This window comes from Labeo rohita, chromosome 8 (genome assembly GCF_022985175.1).
Source record: "Labeo rohita strain BAU-BD-2019 chromosome 8, IGBB_LRoh.1.0, whole genome shotgun sequence".
Classification (NCBI taxonomy): Eukaryota; Metazoa; Chordata; class Actinopteri; order Cypriniformes; family Cyprinidae; genus Labeo; species Labeo rohita.
Window position 1 is genome coordinate 13,654,479 of NC_066876.1, and position 20,365 is coordinate 13,674,843.

Consider the following 20,365-nt stretch of genomic DNA (forward strand, 5'->3'; position numbering starts at 1 on the left):
GGATTTCATATATATTACAACCTTCTATTTTAGGACTGTTTAGTTGTCTGCTATTTTATTTTCTGCTATTGAGCTTATAAGTCTGATAGAAATGTTGATTAATTCAATATAAGCCTATTATAACACTACTTGGCATTCTTTTAAGATTGTGGATGCTCTTCCACAATCTTGTTCCATTAACACCTGTATGATGCCATAAAGTAAGAGTAAACTACTACACTACATTGAGTACACTAAGTTTAAGTGCCTGGATTAAAGTGTCACACTAACAAAGTATCTACACTACAGTTTTGGTCCCTTGTAGTCAGCTCCCCTTTTGACCTGTTGTCTGTTTAATGACCATCTTCATATATTTCTCATTTACAAGACAAAGATCTTTATTATTTTCTTTCTAATAACTTTTCCATGCTAGGTGTGTGCCATCTCAACAGGAAAGTGAAAACAATAAACTTCAAGAATATTGAGTCCTAAGCAGTGTCATATAGCATTAGATGTGTCAGGTGTCCTGTTCATGTAGGCCAGAATCTTCCATGACACTGTTCATAACATAAAAGACGCAAAGTAGATAACTCATGCATGCACGATGACTCTTTGACATCTCAGATCCTTGTCCTAAATAAGAATGACACAATTAATCCAGGATGAATAAACAGTAACACTACAGGAACATGAAACTGCACACACTAAACTCTAAAAGAGTCTCTTCTTTTTTTTAAAATTGAGTTTACAGAACATTTACCAGCAGCATGTCTCTTCCTCCATATGATGAGTGCAGTTATGATGAAAACAGCCACACACACAAACACCAGCACACTAACAACTACTGACAGACTGAAGGATCCTGGCTCATATTCAGCCACATCTGAAATTGGGGTGAAGCAAATAAAAAAAAGAAATCAGTAAGCTACAGATAGATTGTTGGGTTGTTGTTGTTGTTGTTGTTGTTGTTAAATCTAATGTCAAATTTGATTTCTATAGGGTCATTTTACTTATAGTTTTGCTTTACCAAATGTAAGGTCCAGTTTGTTGTCCAGATTAAGGTGTGTAATTGTACAGTTGCATTTATAGGTGCTGGTCATATGATTAGAATATCTTCAAAAAGTTGATTTATTTCACTAATTCCATTCAAGAAGTGAAACTTGTATAATGTATACATTCATTCCACACAGACTGATATATTTCAAGTGTTTATTTCTTTTAATTTTGATGATTATAACTGACAACTAATGAAAACCCCAAATTCAGTATCTCAGAAAATTAGAATATTGTGAAAAGGTTCAGTATTGAAGACACCTGGTGCCACACTCTAATCAGCTAATTAACTCAAAACACCTGCAAAGGCCTTTAAATGGTCTCTCAGTCTAGTTCTGTAGGCTACACAATCATGGGGAAGACTGCTGATTTGACAGTTGTCCAAAAGACGACCATTGACACCTTGCACAAAAGGTCATTGCAAAAGAGGCTGGCTGTTCATACAGCTCTGTGTCCAAGCACATTAATAGAGAGGCAAAGGGAAGGAAAAGATGCAGTAAAAAAAAGTGTACAAGCAATAGGGATAACCACACCCTGGGGAGAATTGTGAAACAAAACCCATTCAAAAATGTGGGGGAGATTCACAAAGAGTGGACTGCAGCTGGAGTCAGTGCTTCAAGAAACACTACGCACAGACGTATGCAAGACATGGGTTTCAGCTGTCGCATTCCTTGTGTCAAGCCACTCTTGAACAACAGACGGCGTCAGAAGCGCCTCGCCTGGGCTAAAGACAAAAAGGACTGGACTGCTGCTGAGTGGTCCAAAGTTATGTTCTCTGATGAAAGTAAATTTTGCATTTCCTTTGGAAATCAGGGTCCCAGAGTCTGGAGGAAGAGAGGAGAGGCACAGAATCCACGTTGCTTGAGGTCCAGTGTAAAGTTTCCACAGTCAGTGATGGTTTGGGGTGCCATGTCATCTGCTGGTGTTGGTCCACTGTGTTTTCTGAGGTCCAAGGTCAACGCAGCTGTATACCAGGACGTTTTCGAGCACTTCAGGCTTCCTGTTGCTGACCAACTTTATGGAGATGCAGATTTCATTTTCCAACAGGACTTGGCACCTGCACACAGTGCCAAAGCTACCAGTACCTGGTTTAAGGACCATGATATCCCAATTCTTAATTGGCCAGCAAACTCGCCTAACCTTAACCCCATAGAAAATCTATGAGGTATTGTGAAGAGGAAAATGCGATATGCCAGACCCAACGATGCAGAAGAGCTGAAGGCCACTATCAGAGCAACCTGGGCTCTCATAACACCTAAGCAGTGCCACAGACTGATTGACTCCATGCCACGCCGCATTGCTGCAGTAATTCAGGCAAAAGGAGACCCAACTAAGTATTGAGTGCTATACATGCTCATACTTTTCATGTTCATACTTTTCAGTTGGCCAAGATTTCTAAAAATCCTTTCTTTGTATTGGTCTTAAGTAATATTCTAATTTTCTGAGATACTGAATTTGGGGTTTTCATTAGTTGTCAGTTATAATCATCAAAATTAAAAGAAATAAACACTTGAAATATATCAGTCTGTGTGGAATGAATGTATACATTATACAAGTTTCACTTCCTGAATGGAATTAGTGAAATAAATCAACTTTTTGAAGATATTCTAAGTATATGACCAGCACCTGTGTGTATATATATATATATATATATATATTGACTTTCATTAGCTGTAAGCTCTAATTATCAAAAAAAAAAAAAAAAAAATTTACATGTATTGAATCTAGAATATATGAAAGTTTCAGTTTATATACAAAAACTGAAACTTTCATATATTCTAGATTCAATACATGTAAAGTAAAACATTTCTAAAGTTTTTTTTTTTTTTTTTTTTTTTTTTTGATAATTAGAGCTTACAGCTCATGAAAGTCAAAAATCCAGTATCTCAAAAGATTAGAATATTTCCTAAGATCAATCAAAAAACGGATTTGCAAAACAGAAAAGTTCTTTAAAGTATGTTCATTAACTTGGTTGGCAGCACATACAGCAAATCCCTTACTCCTAGCACAAATTACAGCATCAGTAAAGTGTGACATTTAAGCGATCAGCCTGTGGCACTGCTGAGGCACTTTTGAGCCTTCAGATTGTGTGTATATTGTTGGATCGACTGTTTCTCGTCTTTCTTTTGAAAATATCCCATAGATTCTCTATGGGGTTCAGGTCAGGCATGTTGAATGGCCAATAAAGCACAGTAATATCATGGTCAGCAAACCACTGAGCAACAGCCCAGCTAACAAGTTTTGTTCTACAAATGTTCTGAGAACATGCTCTGGTAATGTTTTCAGTAGCAAGTTTTATTTTAGTTTCCAGAATATTCTCCTAGAAAGTAGGATAACATTCTCTAAAAACATTCTACAAATGTTTATTGATAACACTGTTAGAACATTATCCTCTAACATTCTAATAAAGATTTAATCGGGAAGCTACTCATTGGACGTTGGATGTGGAATGTTGCTCAGATGTCAAATTTTGGTTGAAAGTAAAAACTCAGCTTTTGTTTGATGAAGCTCAAACTTCATTAAATAACTCCAAAAACAGCATTACCAGCTTCACTTATTACAAACCTAGCTGGGAGTCCCGTTCATTTTCTGCCCAACTAAGCTGGTAATGCTGCTCTTGGAGTTATTTAATGGCACTGCAGCTTGACATCAAACAAGGTTGGGTTTTCACTTTCAACCAAAATTTGACATCTGAACAATGTAACAATCGGTGCCTTGAGCAAGGCACCGATCCCCCCCAACTGCTCCCCCGGTGCTGCAGCAATAGCAATATGGCTGTGTGTGTGTTTATTCACTACTTTCCTTTCCAATAGAGCTGATAATATAGGAAACCGCAGACAAATCAGTTGCATGAACGTGCCAAAGCAAGTGCAACTTGTTCAAAAAATTGAAACATTTTATGATGTGCACAAGTGATTAGATGATGTGGAGGTTGAACAAGTAGTTTTGAAATTTTAATTTCTCATCTGAGAAATGCACCAAACTGTAAGTTGACTTTGGCCCTTTTATCTCCATCGAAGTTTCTGATTGGTGTGTGATAAATTTCGACTCCTAGAGTTTCCACTTGGGTAATTGTTTGCTAATTGAGCTCAAACTTTGCAGACGTGAGTGAACAATATTGAATGCAATATTGAGTGCTTTCTAAATGACCACATGGTGTAAGCACTGAGAAATGTAGAGATTTGTGTGTAGATTTTTGCAGTAACAGTTCACGAAATCTGACTCTTGTGTTAAAGCAGGGGAATAGTGTTTATAGTTCAAGGAAATGGGTGTGTTTTTTGAAAAATGGCATTATGGTTTTGAAATTTTAGTTCAAAAGACTGGTTATAGTGTTTTAGCCACAGAGAAAAACTGTAATGACTTGATGCCTGTCCTGTCCAGCTATCATCCATCTTCACATTCGTCTTCAACAGATCACTGGAACTGTGTGAACTCCCCTCCTGCTTCAAATGCTCCACCATTATTCCTGTACCCAAGAAACCAAAAATTAAAGGACACAGAACTACAGACTTGTTGCTTTAACGTCTGTGGTCATGAAGTCATTTGAGAGACTTGTGTTGGCCTACTTGAAGGTCATTACAGGACTTGCTGGACCCCCTGCAGTTTGCTTAATGAACAAATGATGCAGTCAATATGAGATTGCACTACATCAGGACAAACCAGGGACTTATGCAAGGATCCTGTTTGTGGACGTCAGCTCGAATTTCAACACCATCATCCCAGATACCCTTCTGAATAAACTGGCACAGCTCTCTGTACCCATCTCCATCTGTCAGTGGATCACCAGCTTCCTGACAGACATCAACACCATTGTGAAAAAGGCCCAGCAGAAGTTGTACTTCCTTCGTTAACTGAAAAAGTTCAACCTGCCACAGGCACAGATGACACAGTTTTACTCAGCTTTTATTGAGTCGGTTCTGTGCTTTTTGTTTTCTGGAAAAGAATAATTGGTGCATGCCTGCCCAAACTTCAGGACTTGTAAAACTCCCAAATTCAGAATTGTCAGAAGAGTTTGTGCTTTATTAAAGACAAAGGCCTGTCGTTTGTAACTATAACCTCTAGGTAACAGTATTACACCAACATCTATCACCAGATTACTGACTGATGAAACTATGGGGAAGTTTGGGATGTGATCAAAACTTCCCCATAGTTCTCCCCAGAAATTCCCCAAGATTGCAAGCTTTAAAAGCTGTACATTTACAACAATCATGTTAAACTGGTTTTGAAACTCCAGATGTCTGTGACTTTCATGAACACAGACAAACATGCACTGGATTTTTGAGTTTGTGTTGCTTCCTCATAAGAAATAAGTTACAATCATGTGAATATCTTTCAATGTTTTTCCACCAGCAGATGTCTTGTCTCTTGTAAAATGTCTCTTTGAGACATATTTGACAAACACAAAAAAAGATTCAACAACTGAGAACAAATTTCACCTTACTGTAGTACAAGTACGATCATCACACCTTAAAATTAGATTAAGAAGTTGTTTTTTTCCGTCTTCTTATCCAAAAGGTTTTTACATGTGTTTTGGTTTCATTGGTGGCATAAGAAACTGCTGCCACAAACGAGTTTAAAGAATTTCCTACTGTTTCTGCAACACCAGGGAGGGGAGAGAAATATTTACATGTCACCATATAAATATTTATATATCAATGATATCTTTAAATAGTGTAATAGTAAATCAATATATACACACAAGGTTAAGTGGTTTTCACTTAAATTCACAGGTAAATGCCCTAATTTCATTAACTGATATAATGTACCAACCTGCTGAAGTGCTGAAATCAGAAAGTCACATGACAAACCAAATGTCATCACAAACAGCTTTGAACATTAACATATATAGAAGGTGCACACTGTCATTCACACAAACACTAAACACCGTCATGGTAACACACATGAAACAAATAATGCAGAAAGAAAAAATGAAGAAAGAGTTATTTAAACCAAAAAAACATCAAATTAAAAAAAAAAAAAGTAACAGAATTCTGGGAATGTCAGTTTACGGTTATTCTCTGTAAATTATACAGTATTTTACCGTTAACCATTTAACCCGCAACAGTATGTTCCTGCACAGCCGGAGGCCGCGTTTCTAGAGCCCTATTTTTTGTGACAGCGCCATCTAGAGGAGATCTGATTTAAGCATAAAACAAAAACTATTCATTTTTAATCGTTCCATCTTTTTTTTTAAATGTTTGAGGCGTGTCAGCAATCTCCGTTTAGCCTATTTAACTGTGCAAAACAGTTAATTGTTCTGCTGAATGTTATAAACTAACATTTGTATTCAAATAAACTTACATTTATTAATGTACTAATAAACAGTAATTTGTAGAGCAATTGTTTTACCGTTTATTGCACTTTATGTGTGTCACAAATTAGTAGTTAGTTAAGTATGTAAATAATTAAATACATACACGATAATATCATGTATTGGCGATCTCGCAGGCTGATGATAGGACCCAACACTACTGTAGCGTATTATTTACTCACCCTCCATGCATCCTAGTTGTATATGACTTCCTTTTTTCAGACGAATGCAGTCGGAGTTATATTCAAATTTGCCTCACACGGCTCTGGGGAGTTAATAAAGGCCCCCTCTAGCGAATCGATGTGTTTTTGTAACAAAAATATCCATATTTAAAACGTAAGAATCACTTTAATTTAACTTGCGCTAACAGTTGTACACGGAACTTGCTTCTTTTGACAAGGGGCGTGGCAGTACTGAAACACCGTCTAAGCTGTTTACCAATTGCAACGCAGTGGGACAGCTAACCAATCATAACATATTTCGTTTTTCGGAAGGCGGAACCCAGAACTAATCAAGCCATTTTTTTTTTGCCAGACTAGGAGAAATGTATTGTAATAACGTAAATTATATAAAAATAATCAAGACGTTTTTAAGACTCTGTTAAAGAGCATAACAGGCCCCTTTAAATAATCTTTACCCGCCACTACTTTTTCAGATCTGTTTTAGTTGAAGTAAAATGTTATTTTAGAGTTTAAAAAATTCTGTACACAACAGTAATTAGAATATGTGTTCTCCTGTCTTAAAAATGTTTGGCTCTTTAAATCTTCTTGTGAACTTTAAATCTTCTTGTGAAATTTTATGTGGCGTTTAATAAACTAGGTCAGTTGTTTTTAGTCCTGGTTTTGGGGACCCATGGATCTGCACATTTTGCATGTCTCCCTGATTCAGTTTATCAGCTTATTCTGAGAGAGCGCCATGAACTAGTCATGAGTTTATGCAACAACATTTTTAACTAAAATCAGAAAATGTTATATGCATATCTCTGTGTAAACTACAAAAACATGAATTTGTAAAAACAGTGATGTCATATGCATGTATCTTGACTGTGCATTCAGTGCTCTGTAGAAGAATGTGTATGTGTGCAGACATGTTGTGTTTTTTTACAAAGTGACATTGGCAACTACTGGTCTAGCATGCATAATAAAGCAGGATCCGTGTAAACAGGGATTGTTTTGGTAACATTGTTTTCTATACACACAACTTAAAAAAAAAAATAAATAAATAAAAAAAAAAGCACAAATATATCCTGAGTGCATCAGATCAGAGACAGAAAATGTGCTGACCGGTGGGTCCCTGAGACCAGGATTGAAAACCACAGGTGATTACAGCACATTGAAAACAGTGAGTTTAAAAGTTGAATAAGCAATCTACCATCATTACTGAGGTAGTAGGATCCTTCCTGTCAAAAAAAAAAAAAAAAAAAAAAATTGACAAGTTACATGCATGTACAAGGATGGTGTACACAGATTAATATCATTCTGAATTATTCTGATCTCCACATACCTGTTGATTTCTTCTTGAAGTAAATGATTCCAGTAGCTGTGATGATGATTCCCAGCACCAGACCAGAGGCTCCAATAGCAATTTTATTCCTCTCAGACTCAAGCAGAGATGGATCTGTGGAGTATGTCAAATATCATAGGTCAAATTATGCTTACCACAAACACAGTTATAATATGACAGTAGGTGTCTTATCTTACCCCAGTCATAGATCATGGGTTTATTGAAGCTAGCATGCTCAACCATACAGGAGATCTTCTCTCCAGATTTGGGGCTGTACTCCAGCTCAGAGTGAATCTGGTAGTACCAGTCCCCATCAGCCATCTCCATAGTGGAGGTCACTTCAGAGGTCACTGGTTTACCATCTCTCAGCCAGGACACTTTGATGTGCGGAGGATAAAATTCATATGCGCTGCACATTAACACAGCTGGATGTCTGCCACCAGCCCTCGTCACGGAACTGAGCTTAACCTTTGGTTGCACTGAATCAAAGAGAGCAACATTATTAAATATGCAGTCCAATGCATTTCTCATATGTATGTGTGCATATATTGAACGTTGGGGTGTTTAACATAAGAAATGGCATTTGAACAAAGCAGATAAATATGAATTATTTATTTTAATTAATAGATGTTAGAGTGGATCACTCATTTTTAATCAAACATTTTTCCATTAATAATTATTTTCCAGTTAGTATATGCTCATATATACTAACTGGAAAATAATTATTAATGGAAACAATGTTTGATGTTAAAACACAAAACACAAATGTTAAAAACAAATGAACAAACAAAAAAGGAATTCCATGAGTGATAGTAAAGTTCTTTGAGGAGTTTTGAGCCACTTACCTACTTTAATAAGGTCCGGCGTGTCCTTGCTTTTAATGATAAATTTGCATACATCAGCACCAGCTCTCTCTGTTAGCAAAAAGGGGCTATTATTCCATCCCTCTGCAGCTCTCATTCCGATCTCACTAAACCCCACAAACTTCCTCAAAGTACTGTTGAACTGTGTGAATAGAAATTTATTTAAATAAAAGCTGTCAATATACACCATGTCACTGAGATCAGGAGAGCTGTAGATGCATCTCGACTGTCTTATGTAGTAGTCATCAGCTGAAAAAGAGGCAGAACAATCATAGATTTATCAGATAAATATGACATCAACAAAAAAGAGAGGTTCTTTTATAAGTTTATTAGTAATATTCAAAGAGAAATTAATCTGTGGAGTAAATGTCGTATGTCAAATTACGCTGTCCACAAACAGTTTAAGTAAAATATGACAGAGAATTCATCCTTAGAAGACAATCAAATCACCCTTCTTAAAACATGCTGAAGTATATCATTTAAATCATTTACATCTACTACTACTACTACTAATCCAGTTATTGTTGATATTCAATTGTATTTTTCTCATCTTACCACTTTTTGCTCCAGTCAATACAGACAGTGTCAAAATGAGATGACAACTCAAATACTGTAGCAGTGACATTTTCACTCGCACTGAATCCCAGCGACATGCCGCCAGTGCTTTATGTTCATGTCAGGTGGATGTTTAAGGTGACTGTCCAACCAGTTACTCCAGATATAAATATCAAACGTTACTAGGTAGTATCCTGCTTTCATTTATCATCACAAGCACCATCCAGTTATCAATCTGGATAACAAATGCCTAATTTAAATAAAACTGTGGTGCGGATTTTTTACTCTACTGAAGACACCTTGGTAACTTTATTTACAAATACTGTTAATGTTAATGATTAACACACTAATGTAGTATACAGTGACTTTTTAAATCAATTAAAAAATCAATCAATTACTCTTTTTTATTTATTTATTTATTTATTTATTTATTACAAATTATAAGGAGCTGTAATATGGCATTACACTGAGAAGAAAAGAAGAAACATTCATTTCAATGGTATCCGCAAACAGTGACTTACATTTGTAGTGCTCTGAAAGAACAGGAAAGGTTATCTAAAAAAAAGGATGCATTCAAAATTGCACACTGTCTGACTCTGGCTAGGTATGTGACCATTGAAAAACAGGCCTATGTGCAGTGGTGGGGGCCTTCCTATCTCTCTCTCTCTATCTATCTATAATTTATATAATATATTCTGTTTTATTTTATAATTGTATATATACATTCGTAGTGTAATATTATAGCTGCTATTATGATTTTATTTTGCTCTGTTCTGAATAAAAAGTAAAATGTAAATGATTTGCTGACAACTCCTTTTTTTCAATTTTGACTGATATGTGTATATTAGATTTTTTTTTAATCCATGCAGCAAAAGTTTAGCTTGAAAATAAATAAATAAATAAATAAACAGATAAATAAATAATAATAATAAAAAACGTAAAAATGTATTGCATTCCTTCACTAGATCCTTTTTAAGAACATGTTTCACTAACATGTTTCATTAAGTTTTAAGGGTGGAATGTAAAATATTGTCATGAGTTATATATAACTAATCATTATATACAGATAGCAGAAAATAGTTTTGACACAAAATAAACTATAGCAAATGGCATGGCACTTGCGCACTGACTTGATACTGTAAGGGGCCCTGCCTTCACTCATGTGGGGGGCCTACGCAGTTTGCGCTGTAAATGTGTGTAGCCCAAATGCAATCTGTATAATATTGTGTCAACCATGTTGATATTATCATGTGAACCACAGTAAGATGCTTCAGTTAGTCACCATTTACAAATCCTTTCCTTATGTGTAAAGTATTCTTTGTCTGCACTTCAGAACACACCAGACTTTGTAAGTAATCTCATATATATATATATCTTCTATATCCAAAGCTGGTTATTATTTATGCAGCACCCAACCAATAAGCAACCAACATCTGAACCCCATAATAGTTATTTTTAAATACAATTAGTTCTTTGGCACAACTAACATAATAATGACAAGGTCACATCAAGAACAGAAGAAACACAGTGCTTAAATACTCAGAGAAACTATTTAACAGGTGCAACAGATAATCAAACCATGAATCACTGAGGAAACTAAAACACAGGAAAATGTTTGAAAACCATGACACAGAACATAAATATGATTCAAAACCCACCAAAACAGAAAACAAACCCAGATTACTCATTATAACACTTATAACAATCTTTTTGTGTTCATATTTAAAATGTCTTTTTGTCAAAGAAGAAAACACTAACTTCTGAATATATATGAATCGCAGTAATTACACTAATTTGATTTAAAACTCATTTACATCTCATTTTCAAATGTCTATATGTTATTGAGAAAGTGTTTTTAATCAGTGTTATCAAAATAATTTTTGATCATGTGATGTGAGTATAGATTACTTCTTATAAATTGAGAATGCCATTTGTAAGATGAAAAGAAAATCAGGCTTTTTGAGCTTTGTAATTTTCATGTTTAGTGTTACACAGTAAGCAAAGTTTATTATGATTTCAAAGTATTCGAGAAGCAATAAAATCCAACGCTATACCTTAACATCAGTTGTCACTTGTTATGTAGAATGACACATATCTTTTTTTATTATTGTTTTAAAGTGCTCAGTTATAAAACAATTAATAGATATTTTCAATGTTTGCTTCCATGGCTTTATTAGTCAGTGACAGTTGTGTCCTTTCATGAGGAAGAACGTTCCCAGAATGACTCCCATCAGACCAAGAGACAGACCTACTCCACAAAACACTGCTGGACCAACACTTGGAAGAGCAACATTTACATCTGGAAATTAAATCCATGGGATAAATGATTAACAAGTAATTTGTTTCTGTAACAACAACAACAACAACAACAAAAACCTGTAATATTGTCTATTCTATTTAAAAATCACACTCACCCCATATTTTGGTCTGAGGTTGACCTTGGAGGGCTTTGTGGCTCACAGTACAGCTGTAAATGTCTCCTTCATCAGGTGTGAACTTAAGAGTGGAGAAGATGTTAAAGGTATCATCTGTCCTTGGACGGTACTGGCTTATACTTATGCCCTCTGTCACAATAACATTGTTCTTAGTCCAAGAGATGTTGACAGATGGAGGGTAGAAGCCAGTCACATGACAGATGAGGGTGTTCTGAACACCCAGCTCTACATCATCCTTTGGATAGATGGATGTCTGGGGTGCATCTAGATCTAAACACAGAAAACTTTATTCATTCATTCTTTATTTCAGTCAAGTAAGTAAAGATGTCTTAATATGCATTATATAAATGTTTGAGGCATTAAATGTTATATGAATGTTATGAATGTGTTCCAAAGCCAGTCAAACCTGCAACAATACTGTCATTAATTATGCGACACGCAAGTGGATTTGCAATAGCTTGTCTTAACTACTTGATTCGCAATCACAATTAACGTTTGCGATGCAGTTCACAAATGTTTGTTGGAACTGTGGTTTTGGGTAACAAAAAATGTTGACAATGACAGAACTTGTGACGACTTGTGACAATGCTTTTTGAAAACACACCCCTTTGTCCTTCCTGCCAGATCCCTGGATCCACCTGCTCTGCTGAGAAGGGTATAACTGCAGCCCGGAGATCTCCAAATGGGGGCAGGAACTCCAAAATAGGGCGTGGCTTCCTCCCATTGACAGACAGGCACATGACACGCATGTGCAACTTTTTCCCCCAATCCACTTTAGTGCAAACACCACCCCACAGCTGAATCTAAAGGTATTATTGGTTGTCAGTCACAGTGTTGATTTCCTACACTATACTACAAAAATGCTAACACCTCAATCTACCCCACACCTGACCCTAACCTCAACCAGTGAAATTGACTGCACAGCGGGATTGGCGCTGAATAGTGTGGTAGATAAACCGTTAATAAGATTGTAAGATACAAGATTGCGGGCCGCTTCATAACTCCCCAACCAAAGCTCACTGGACAGTGGGACCTTTTAGTTACACCCAGCATCACTACCCCCTCCTACCCCACGAATTTCATGCCCCAGGATGCCTCCGTTGCTTAACACAAAGTGATAGGGTAATAACTTTCGCCTGATCGGCGCTGGGACGGCTCGCGGGAGAGCTTGTGGGTGATTACCGTTTGCATCACTAAGCAGACTTTCAAACTCCAGTCCGAACTCCACTGGCCACAAGCTTTGGGCTCTGCTCTCACTGAGCATACAGGTGCATCTCAGAAAATCAGAATACCATGAAAAAGTTCATTTTTTATTGTAACTTATTTTAAAAACTGAATCCTTCATATATTCTAGATTCATTACATGTAAAGTAAAATATTTCTAAAGTTTTTTTTTTGTTTTAATTTTGATGATTAGAGCTTACAGCTCATGAAAGTCAAAAATCCAGTATCTCAGAATATTACAATATTTCCTAAGATCAATCAAAAAACAAATTTGCAAAAAAAGAAAACTTTTTTTTTTTAAGTATGTTCATTTATGCACTCAATACTTGGTTGGCAGCACATATTACAGCAAATTACTTGCTCCTAGTACAAATTACAGCATCAGTGAAGTGTGGCATTGAAGTGATCAGCCTGTGGCACTGCTGAGGCACTATTGAGCCTTTACATCGTCTGTATATTGTTGGAGAAGTTTCTCATCTTCCTCTTGAAAATATCTTATAGATTCTTAGTGGGGTTCAGGTCAGGCATGTTGGCTGGCCAATCAAGCACAGTAATATCTGGACAGCAAACCACTTGGAAGTGTTTTTTGCACTGTGGGCAGGTGCTAAGGTCCTGTTGGAAAAGGAAATCAGCATCTCCATAAAGCTTATCAGCACATGGAAGCCTAAAGTGCTCCAAAATCTCCTGGTAGATGGCTGCATTGACTTTGCACTTGATAAAACACAGTGGACCGGCACAGTGCCGTCACAGTATTGACCCCAAATCAATACTGACTTCAGAAACTTCACACTGGACTTTAAGCAGCTTGGATTCTGTGCCTCTCCAGTCTTTCTCCTGACTCTGGGATCATGATTTCAACATGAAATGCAAGATTTACTTTTATCTGAAAAGAGAGCTTTCGACCACTGAGCAACAATCCAGTTCATTTTCTCCTTAGCCCAGGTAAGATGCTTCTGATGTTGCTTCTGTTTCCGAAGTGGCTTGGTAGCCCTTTTCCTGAAGACGTCTGAGCGTGGTGGCTCTTGATGCGCTAACTTCAGCTTCGTTCTAGAGCCCTGCGCGGGACTGTTTTCTTCATCCCGCTCCCGCCCGCACGCCGAATTTCTGACCATTACTGCCCGCTCCCACAACGTGTGTTACACTCCCGCCCGCTCCCGCAATATGTATGTCCACTCCCGCCCGCACCCGCAAAACTCTGAGAATTTATTCCTGCACGATAATAGAGATGCATTGATTTTGTGTCTTCTCCCGTCCCGCAGGAAAAAAAAAAACGTATTTGTATTGCTATTATTAAAGAGATTCATGTTTGTTTCTTTCCCTGGCCTGCATGTATTCTGACGCACTGGTAGGGAAGATGAATAGTAGCCTGGGCTATCGGGGACATCTAAAACGCTTAGGCTACCGTGTGTTTCTTTAGACTTCAAATACTTTGATTTTGGCTATTGAAGTATTTCGTAGGCTTGATTGGTCCTGGTGTAAATGTGCTGAAAGCATGTCTGAAAGCAGCTAGCCTATGAGAACACAGAAAGACAAAACACACAATACATTCGAATATAATTTCGTTTTTATCAAAAACGTTGCACCATCACACAGCACATAAAAATAGACTGCTTTGCAAAAAAATACAATGATAAACTATATGAAAACAGCAGTTTTGCAATTATTAACCAAAGCCATGACATCTCCATCATGTCGCTAGGCTACCTCCTGATCCCGCAGTGTTTTTTTTTTAGCTGCCCATTCCCGCCCGCAGCAAAGTTCAAACCGCCCGCTCCCGCGAGATATGCGTTGGGTCCCAATCCCAATGCAGCCCTCTACTTCGTTCTACTCTTTGTGAAGTTCTCCCAAGTGTTTGAATTGGCTTTACTTGACAGTATTCTCAAGCTTGCTGTCATCCCTGTTGCTTGTGCACCTTTGCCTACCCAATTTCTTCCTTCCAGTCAACACTGCATTTAATATGCTTTGATACAGCACTCTGTAAACAGCCACCCCTTTCAGTAATGACCTTTGATGTTTAATTTATAAAGTTTTATTTTGAAATGTAAGTCAATAACAATTAGCTGAAGCCAGAGCCAATGGTTAAAATGTTTGCGCGATGGGACCCCACCCCATTTTGGAGGTTCTGCCCACTTTTGGAGTTCATACCCCATTTTGGAGATCTCCGGTCTGCAGTTATACATATTTTGCTCTGCTGGTGCTGCTCATCTCCTTGGCTTCATTCTCTGTGCTTCGCTTCTTTAGCTCTTCGGCTCTACCTCAGTCTTCTCCTTCAGTAGCTCAGCCTTGTAAGGTGGATTCCCACAAGTCTCTGGGCCCATGAAACCACCTTGGCCTGTCAGCCTGCTGCCTCCACCATGGCTTTACACTCCCTTGTTTCTTGTCATCCTGGTTCTGCTGGAGACTTCTGGGCCTCTGGCTGTGACTTAGCCCTCTACCCCTTCAGCTCCATTGGGCTCCTTCTTCCCTTCAGCTACTCCTGTGTCCTCTCTACTTCCAGTTTTGTCCTTCTTCTGGGCCTCTTTGTCAATTGCCTTAGTTAATTAGTTTCATCTGTGTCTTTAGTTGCCTTTGTTTGCTTCTTGTGTATATAGCTCTGTGTTTTATTTGCTCCTTGTTGGTTCTCATACTGTATTTTCTTTGTGTGGTAAATGTGTTCCTGCTGTTCAGTGTTGAATGAGGTATATGCATACAATGTATGCACAGCTCCCACATGCACTTGTTTTTGCACTACTTAGTTTGTCCACAAATTTTCAACTAAACTAGGTCATCGTATCACAGTGTTTCATGTATGAATGAATGGTTCTGTTGTATTCAATTTTTATAAATGTGATGCAACATACACACATTCTGCTTTCTTTTACTTCTCAGAAATAACCTAATCTATTCTTTAGTGGTCCTATCATTATGTTGTCAAATTAGTGACAGAGGTTTGGGCACTTTTTTATTTATTTATTTATATTTATTTTATTTATTTATTTTTTAATGGCAATAAAAGATACTGACCCTGTGGTGTAAGAATGCAGTTTCACAACATTTTGTGAATAATAATTTTGTGATATGTTTTGGACACTGCTGATATATAGCAATAACACACTGTTGTTTATGTGATATTGCTTACTTAATGAAAACATTATAAACCCTTAAGAAAGTGAACATTAAAGGCTCATGTTTAATACTGTAAACATGTAACGGTTCATAGCACATTCTTATGTCTTACCCATTTCTAGTGGTAGACTCTTGAATGTTTGAATAAATATTGGTAAGTCACGTTTGCATCCTACTATTGCATCAGCACCGATTTCATAAAATCTGGGAAATGATATGTTATTTGGTCCCACAAAATCAGGTAGTGTCTCTACTGCTCTCTTCTGTTTAAAGTCGACATGCCCCAATTCCTCTTCATCATATCCAATGTAAAACTCTTCTTCCACATCAGAGCATGCAGCATATAGCAAATCATCATGTTCAACTGAAACACATTGAACATAAAACAAATACATTAAGCTTAATTTTTGAGGTAGACAATTCAGTTACTTTGGATAGCTGAGAAAATATGATACAATAAAAAGATTTTGTATATAATCAAAATTGTAAATATCCTCACAGCGTTCAGGGCTGGATTACTACAATAACATGATGTTATTGACAAGTTAGAGAAGATTTATCCATTTTACTTGCTTGCTTTATTTATTTATTTATTTATTTATTTATTTATGTACTTAAATATTTATTGAAACTGGTGTCGAAAATTTTTAAATTTCACTAGGCCAGTCTAAATCTTGGTATCAACCTTTTTATACTATTTATTTATAATATTGTCAAATACAATTACTTGTATTATGATTAAGGATTTTGCCCCTTCAAGTCAAGTCAAGTCAACATTTATTTCTAAAGCACATTTAAAAGCAACAGTGTTGCACCAAAGTGCTGTACAACAGAATACAGATTTGACAACAAAAAAAGAAAAACAAATCCCCGAAAACCTTACAATAACATTAATTATAAGCTAATGAAAAAAGATAAGATTTAAGAATCGATTTGAAACTAGCTAGCGAAGGAGCAAATCTCACTTTTTCGGGCAAACTGTTCCAAAGTTTAGGGGCTGCAACTGAAAAAGCCCGGCCACCCTTAGTTTTGCAGCGACAACGTGGGACAGTTAAGAGAAGCTGACTACTAGACCTGAGTGCTCTTTGAGTTGTATAAGGAGTGAGAAGGTCAGAAATATATTTTGGTGCAAGTCCAGATAAAGCCTTATACACAAAAACAGCTATTTTAAAATCAATTCTGAACTGTACAGGCAGCCAATGTAGCGAAGCTAAAACTGGAGTGATGTGATCCCTCTTCTTAATTCCCGTTAGAAGCCTTGCTGCAGCATTTTGCACAATTTGCAGACGAGAGATGGACGTTTGAGGCAAACGTCCATCTCTCCTTATATTACATTTTATTAAACCTTTAAACTTTTTTTTTAAAACACCAATGAAAAACACATTAAAGGGGTACATTCAGAGCTCAAAATACCAAGGATAGACTATAGGATCTCTTATACTTAGCCATGAACCAATCAAAGTCATTGTCCAAAATCGGATGGGACAGTTCTTAAAACCCAACACCTGTAATTTAAATGTCTATTTGGACAACATCTTTGTTTACATTTCAAAAGTGTTATGTAGCCATTACAGAAGGTCATGTGCTGTGTGACACTGTGTGACATTTCGGTGCCTCACATATTGCATAAATTACTAATAATGGCTCAATAAATACAGTCTTGCAATACAAACAATGTTATGTAATCAACTTTGTGTGTGTGTGTGTGTGTGTGTATCTCATTCAATAAAAAAAAATGTAGGAACGACTGCAACAAAGGAAAAAAAAAAACAATGTTGCTGAGAGTGGTTTGCAAATCACCTACATTTTTTACTGATTTTTATTATATTCAGCAAATGTTCCCATTACATTGCTATTTGAGTTTTTAACATCACTACTTGTCGATAATACCAAAGCATTTTTTTTTTTAAATAAACCAAATCTTCAGTTAACCTTGTTTTTAAACAATAGCTGTAACAGAAACATTTAATGAAACATTCAACCATAAGGTTGCAGCTTTTGAAATTACTAGGTATTACAAGTGATTAAATACAAATTTGCTATTTTGTCATTTATGAAAATAGTACCTAAGCAATTTAAAAACTTCAACTTACATTTAGCACTAGTTGAGAGAACAGTGGTTAGGGTGAGAATGGTTATGTACAGCTCCATCTTGATAGATGAGAGTCGAACAGTCATCAGGGAAAAATTTAACAAAGGTGAAAAAGCAGGTGTTATTTAAGTTTTTGCGTCATCCACTCAGAGTTTGTCACACACAATGACATTGCTGTATCTAAGAAGAATAAAAGGTTTTCCTCTTTCATCTGACATGCAGCTGGCTAACCTTATCTAACATAGGATACTTTGAGTCAGCAAACATATAAAAAAAAAACATAAAACTGCAGTAACAAACTACACTGTAAAAAAAATAATAATAAAAAAATAATCATTAATTAATTAATAATTAATAACTGTGATTTTTTCCGGTTGTTTTCTTTTATTTTTGAATTGCAGTCAAAACTCTGTAAAACTATATCTAAATTAAAAACTTGGCTGTTATTTTAAGTATTATGACATTAATGACAAATTACAGTAATTCACATTTTTGTACAGAAAAACTGCTGCATAGAGTGACTTCTCGGTGTGCATCTCTTCAAATATGAAAGTTGTCATACATTTCATGCATTTACATACATATTCATACCTTCATTTACATGTTAAATGAACTTTTGTGTGTACTGGCAAGTTTGTTATCAAAGGGATTTTTTGTTTGTTTTTTGTTTTGTTTTTTTAATCAAAACTTCCCCATAGTTTCACCAAAACTTCCTCATAATCACAAGCTTTAGGACTCCTGTAAAATAACCTGCACAACAATCACGTTAAACCAGTTTTGAAACACAGAGATCCATTACTCTCATGTAGCGTTGTGTCAGAGTCCAGTGTCGAGTCCAATGAGGGTCCTAGTTTATAAACAATTGAGCAGAGGTGGGACTTTCAAAAAGATAAATTAATAAGATAATTAAGTGTCTAAGTAAATGATGATTGTGCATTAATGATGAACATCTGCTGTTATTGAGAATTACAGAGGATGAGATGTTGGTGTTTATTTGTTAAAATTATGCCACCATCAGGGAGATCAGTATTTAATCAAATATGATCAAATATAAGCAACAGGTGTTTGTGCATTTTAAAGTAGCAGAAAAGTTGTTCAAACTTTTTGATGGAGCTAAGCATAAATGATCATCATGAAGTGGTCTGTTTTTGGTTTAAGGACATGGCATTCAGTGATCACTGAACTGCAAAAGAAGTCTGATTTTAATGCTTTAACACATACACACACACACACACGTCTGGTTTATTATCTTTGTGGGGACTCTCCATAGGCGCAATGGTTTGTATACTGTCCACACTGTATTTTCTATTCCCTTACCCTAACCCTACCCCTAAACCTAACCCTTACAGAAAACTTTCTGCATTTTTACTTTCTCAAAAAATCTTATTCTGTATGATTTATAAGCTTTTGTACCCATGGGGACCTCAATTTAGGTCCCCATCGTGACACGAGTCCCCATTAGTATGTGTGTATTCAGGTTTAAGTCCCCACCAGGATATATAAACCAAAAGCACACACACACACACACACACACACACACACACACACACACAAAAAAAAAAAAAACTTGCACTGGTTGAGGCTTTCAGACATAAACACTTACCACATGATCCTCAACAGTCAACAGTGGTGACTATATATATATATATATATATATATATATATATATGTGTGTGTGTGTGTGTGTGTGTGTGTGTGTGTGTATTTAATACTGTGCATTGACGGGAGTTTTTATTATGGTTTTACCCAGCATGCATTGCAGCACAAATTATTTTGTTGATTGTCACCATTGTTGAGATTCATATGCTGGTTCTTGATGTCTGTGTGTCTCTAACTATGACTGGAATTCTTTTACATTACATATTTAAATTGTATTAATTACGTTTCATTTTGTTTGCATATTGTAATTTCACAGACTTTGCTTTAGTTGGGCTCTTGATCCTTGATTTTATAAATTCAGGTTTTCTCTGGTTGCTGGAACTGTCTGTTTCTAAGGCACATTTGTTATAGCAAAAAAACAGATCAGATAAAACTGGTTATTTAGAGCAAATGTAACATTTCTTACATTTTATATATACACTGTCTAAAATCTATTGCATTGCCCAACTAAATGTCATAAATTTGGTGAATAAGCAGAAAATGTCACACAACTGAAATGGATGGATAGGAAATTTAAACGTTTTTAAAGGGTATCTTTTATAGTTAGTTATATAAACTATTATAATAAAAATAAATAAAGTAAAAC

The 20,365-nt window shown here is 36.2% G+C and overlaps 2 protein-coding genes across 3 annotated transcripts; both read right to left on the bottom strand.

Annotated features, from left to right (window-relative positions):
- Positions 1-2,103: 2,103 nt before the first annotated feature.
- LOC127169159 (rano class II histocompatibility antigen, A beta chain-like) lies at positions 2,104-9,334 on the bottom strand. Of its 2 annotated transcripts, XM_051116327.1 has the most exons (6): positions 9,265-9,334; positions 8,692-8,958; positions 8,044-8,325; positions 7,847-7,960; positions 7,715-7,742; positions 2,104-2,117 (listed from the first exon to the last, which is right to left on the bottom strand). In XM_051116327.1, exons 1-5 carry the CDS (start codon positions 9,332-9,334, stop codon positions 7,720-7,722), a joined length of 756 nt encoding a protein of 251 aa, XP_050972284.1. In that variant the 3' UTR covers positions 2,104-2,117; positions 7,715-7,719. The 2 variants fall into 2 exon arrangements, with proteins under 2 accessions (XP_050972284.1, XP_050972283.1); XM_051116326.1 differs by lacking the exon at positions 2,104-2,117 and having other exon boundaries at positions 7,644-7,742.
- A 618-nt stretch (positions 9,335-9,952) lies between these two features.
- Positions 9,953-18,221, bottom strand: LOC127169161 (HLA class II histocompatibility antigen, DP alpha 1 chain-like). Its single transcript, XM_051116328.1, has 4 exons — positions 18,122-18,221; positions 16,141-16,392; positions 11,679-11,969; positions 9,953-11,563 (listed from the first exon to the last, which is right to left on the bottom strand). Exons 1-4 carry the CDS (start codon positions 18,204-18,206, stop codon positions 11,442-11,444), a joined length of 750 nt encoding a protein of 249 aa, XP_050972285.1. The 5' UTR covers positions 18,207-18,221; the 3' UTR covers positions 9,953-11,441.
- Between the last annotated feature and the right edge of the window lie 2,144 nt (positions 18,222-20,365).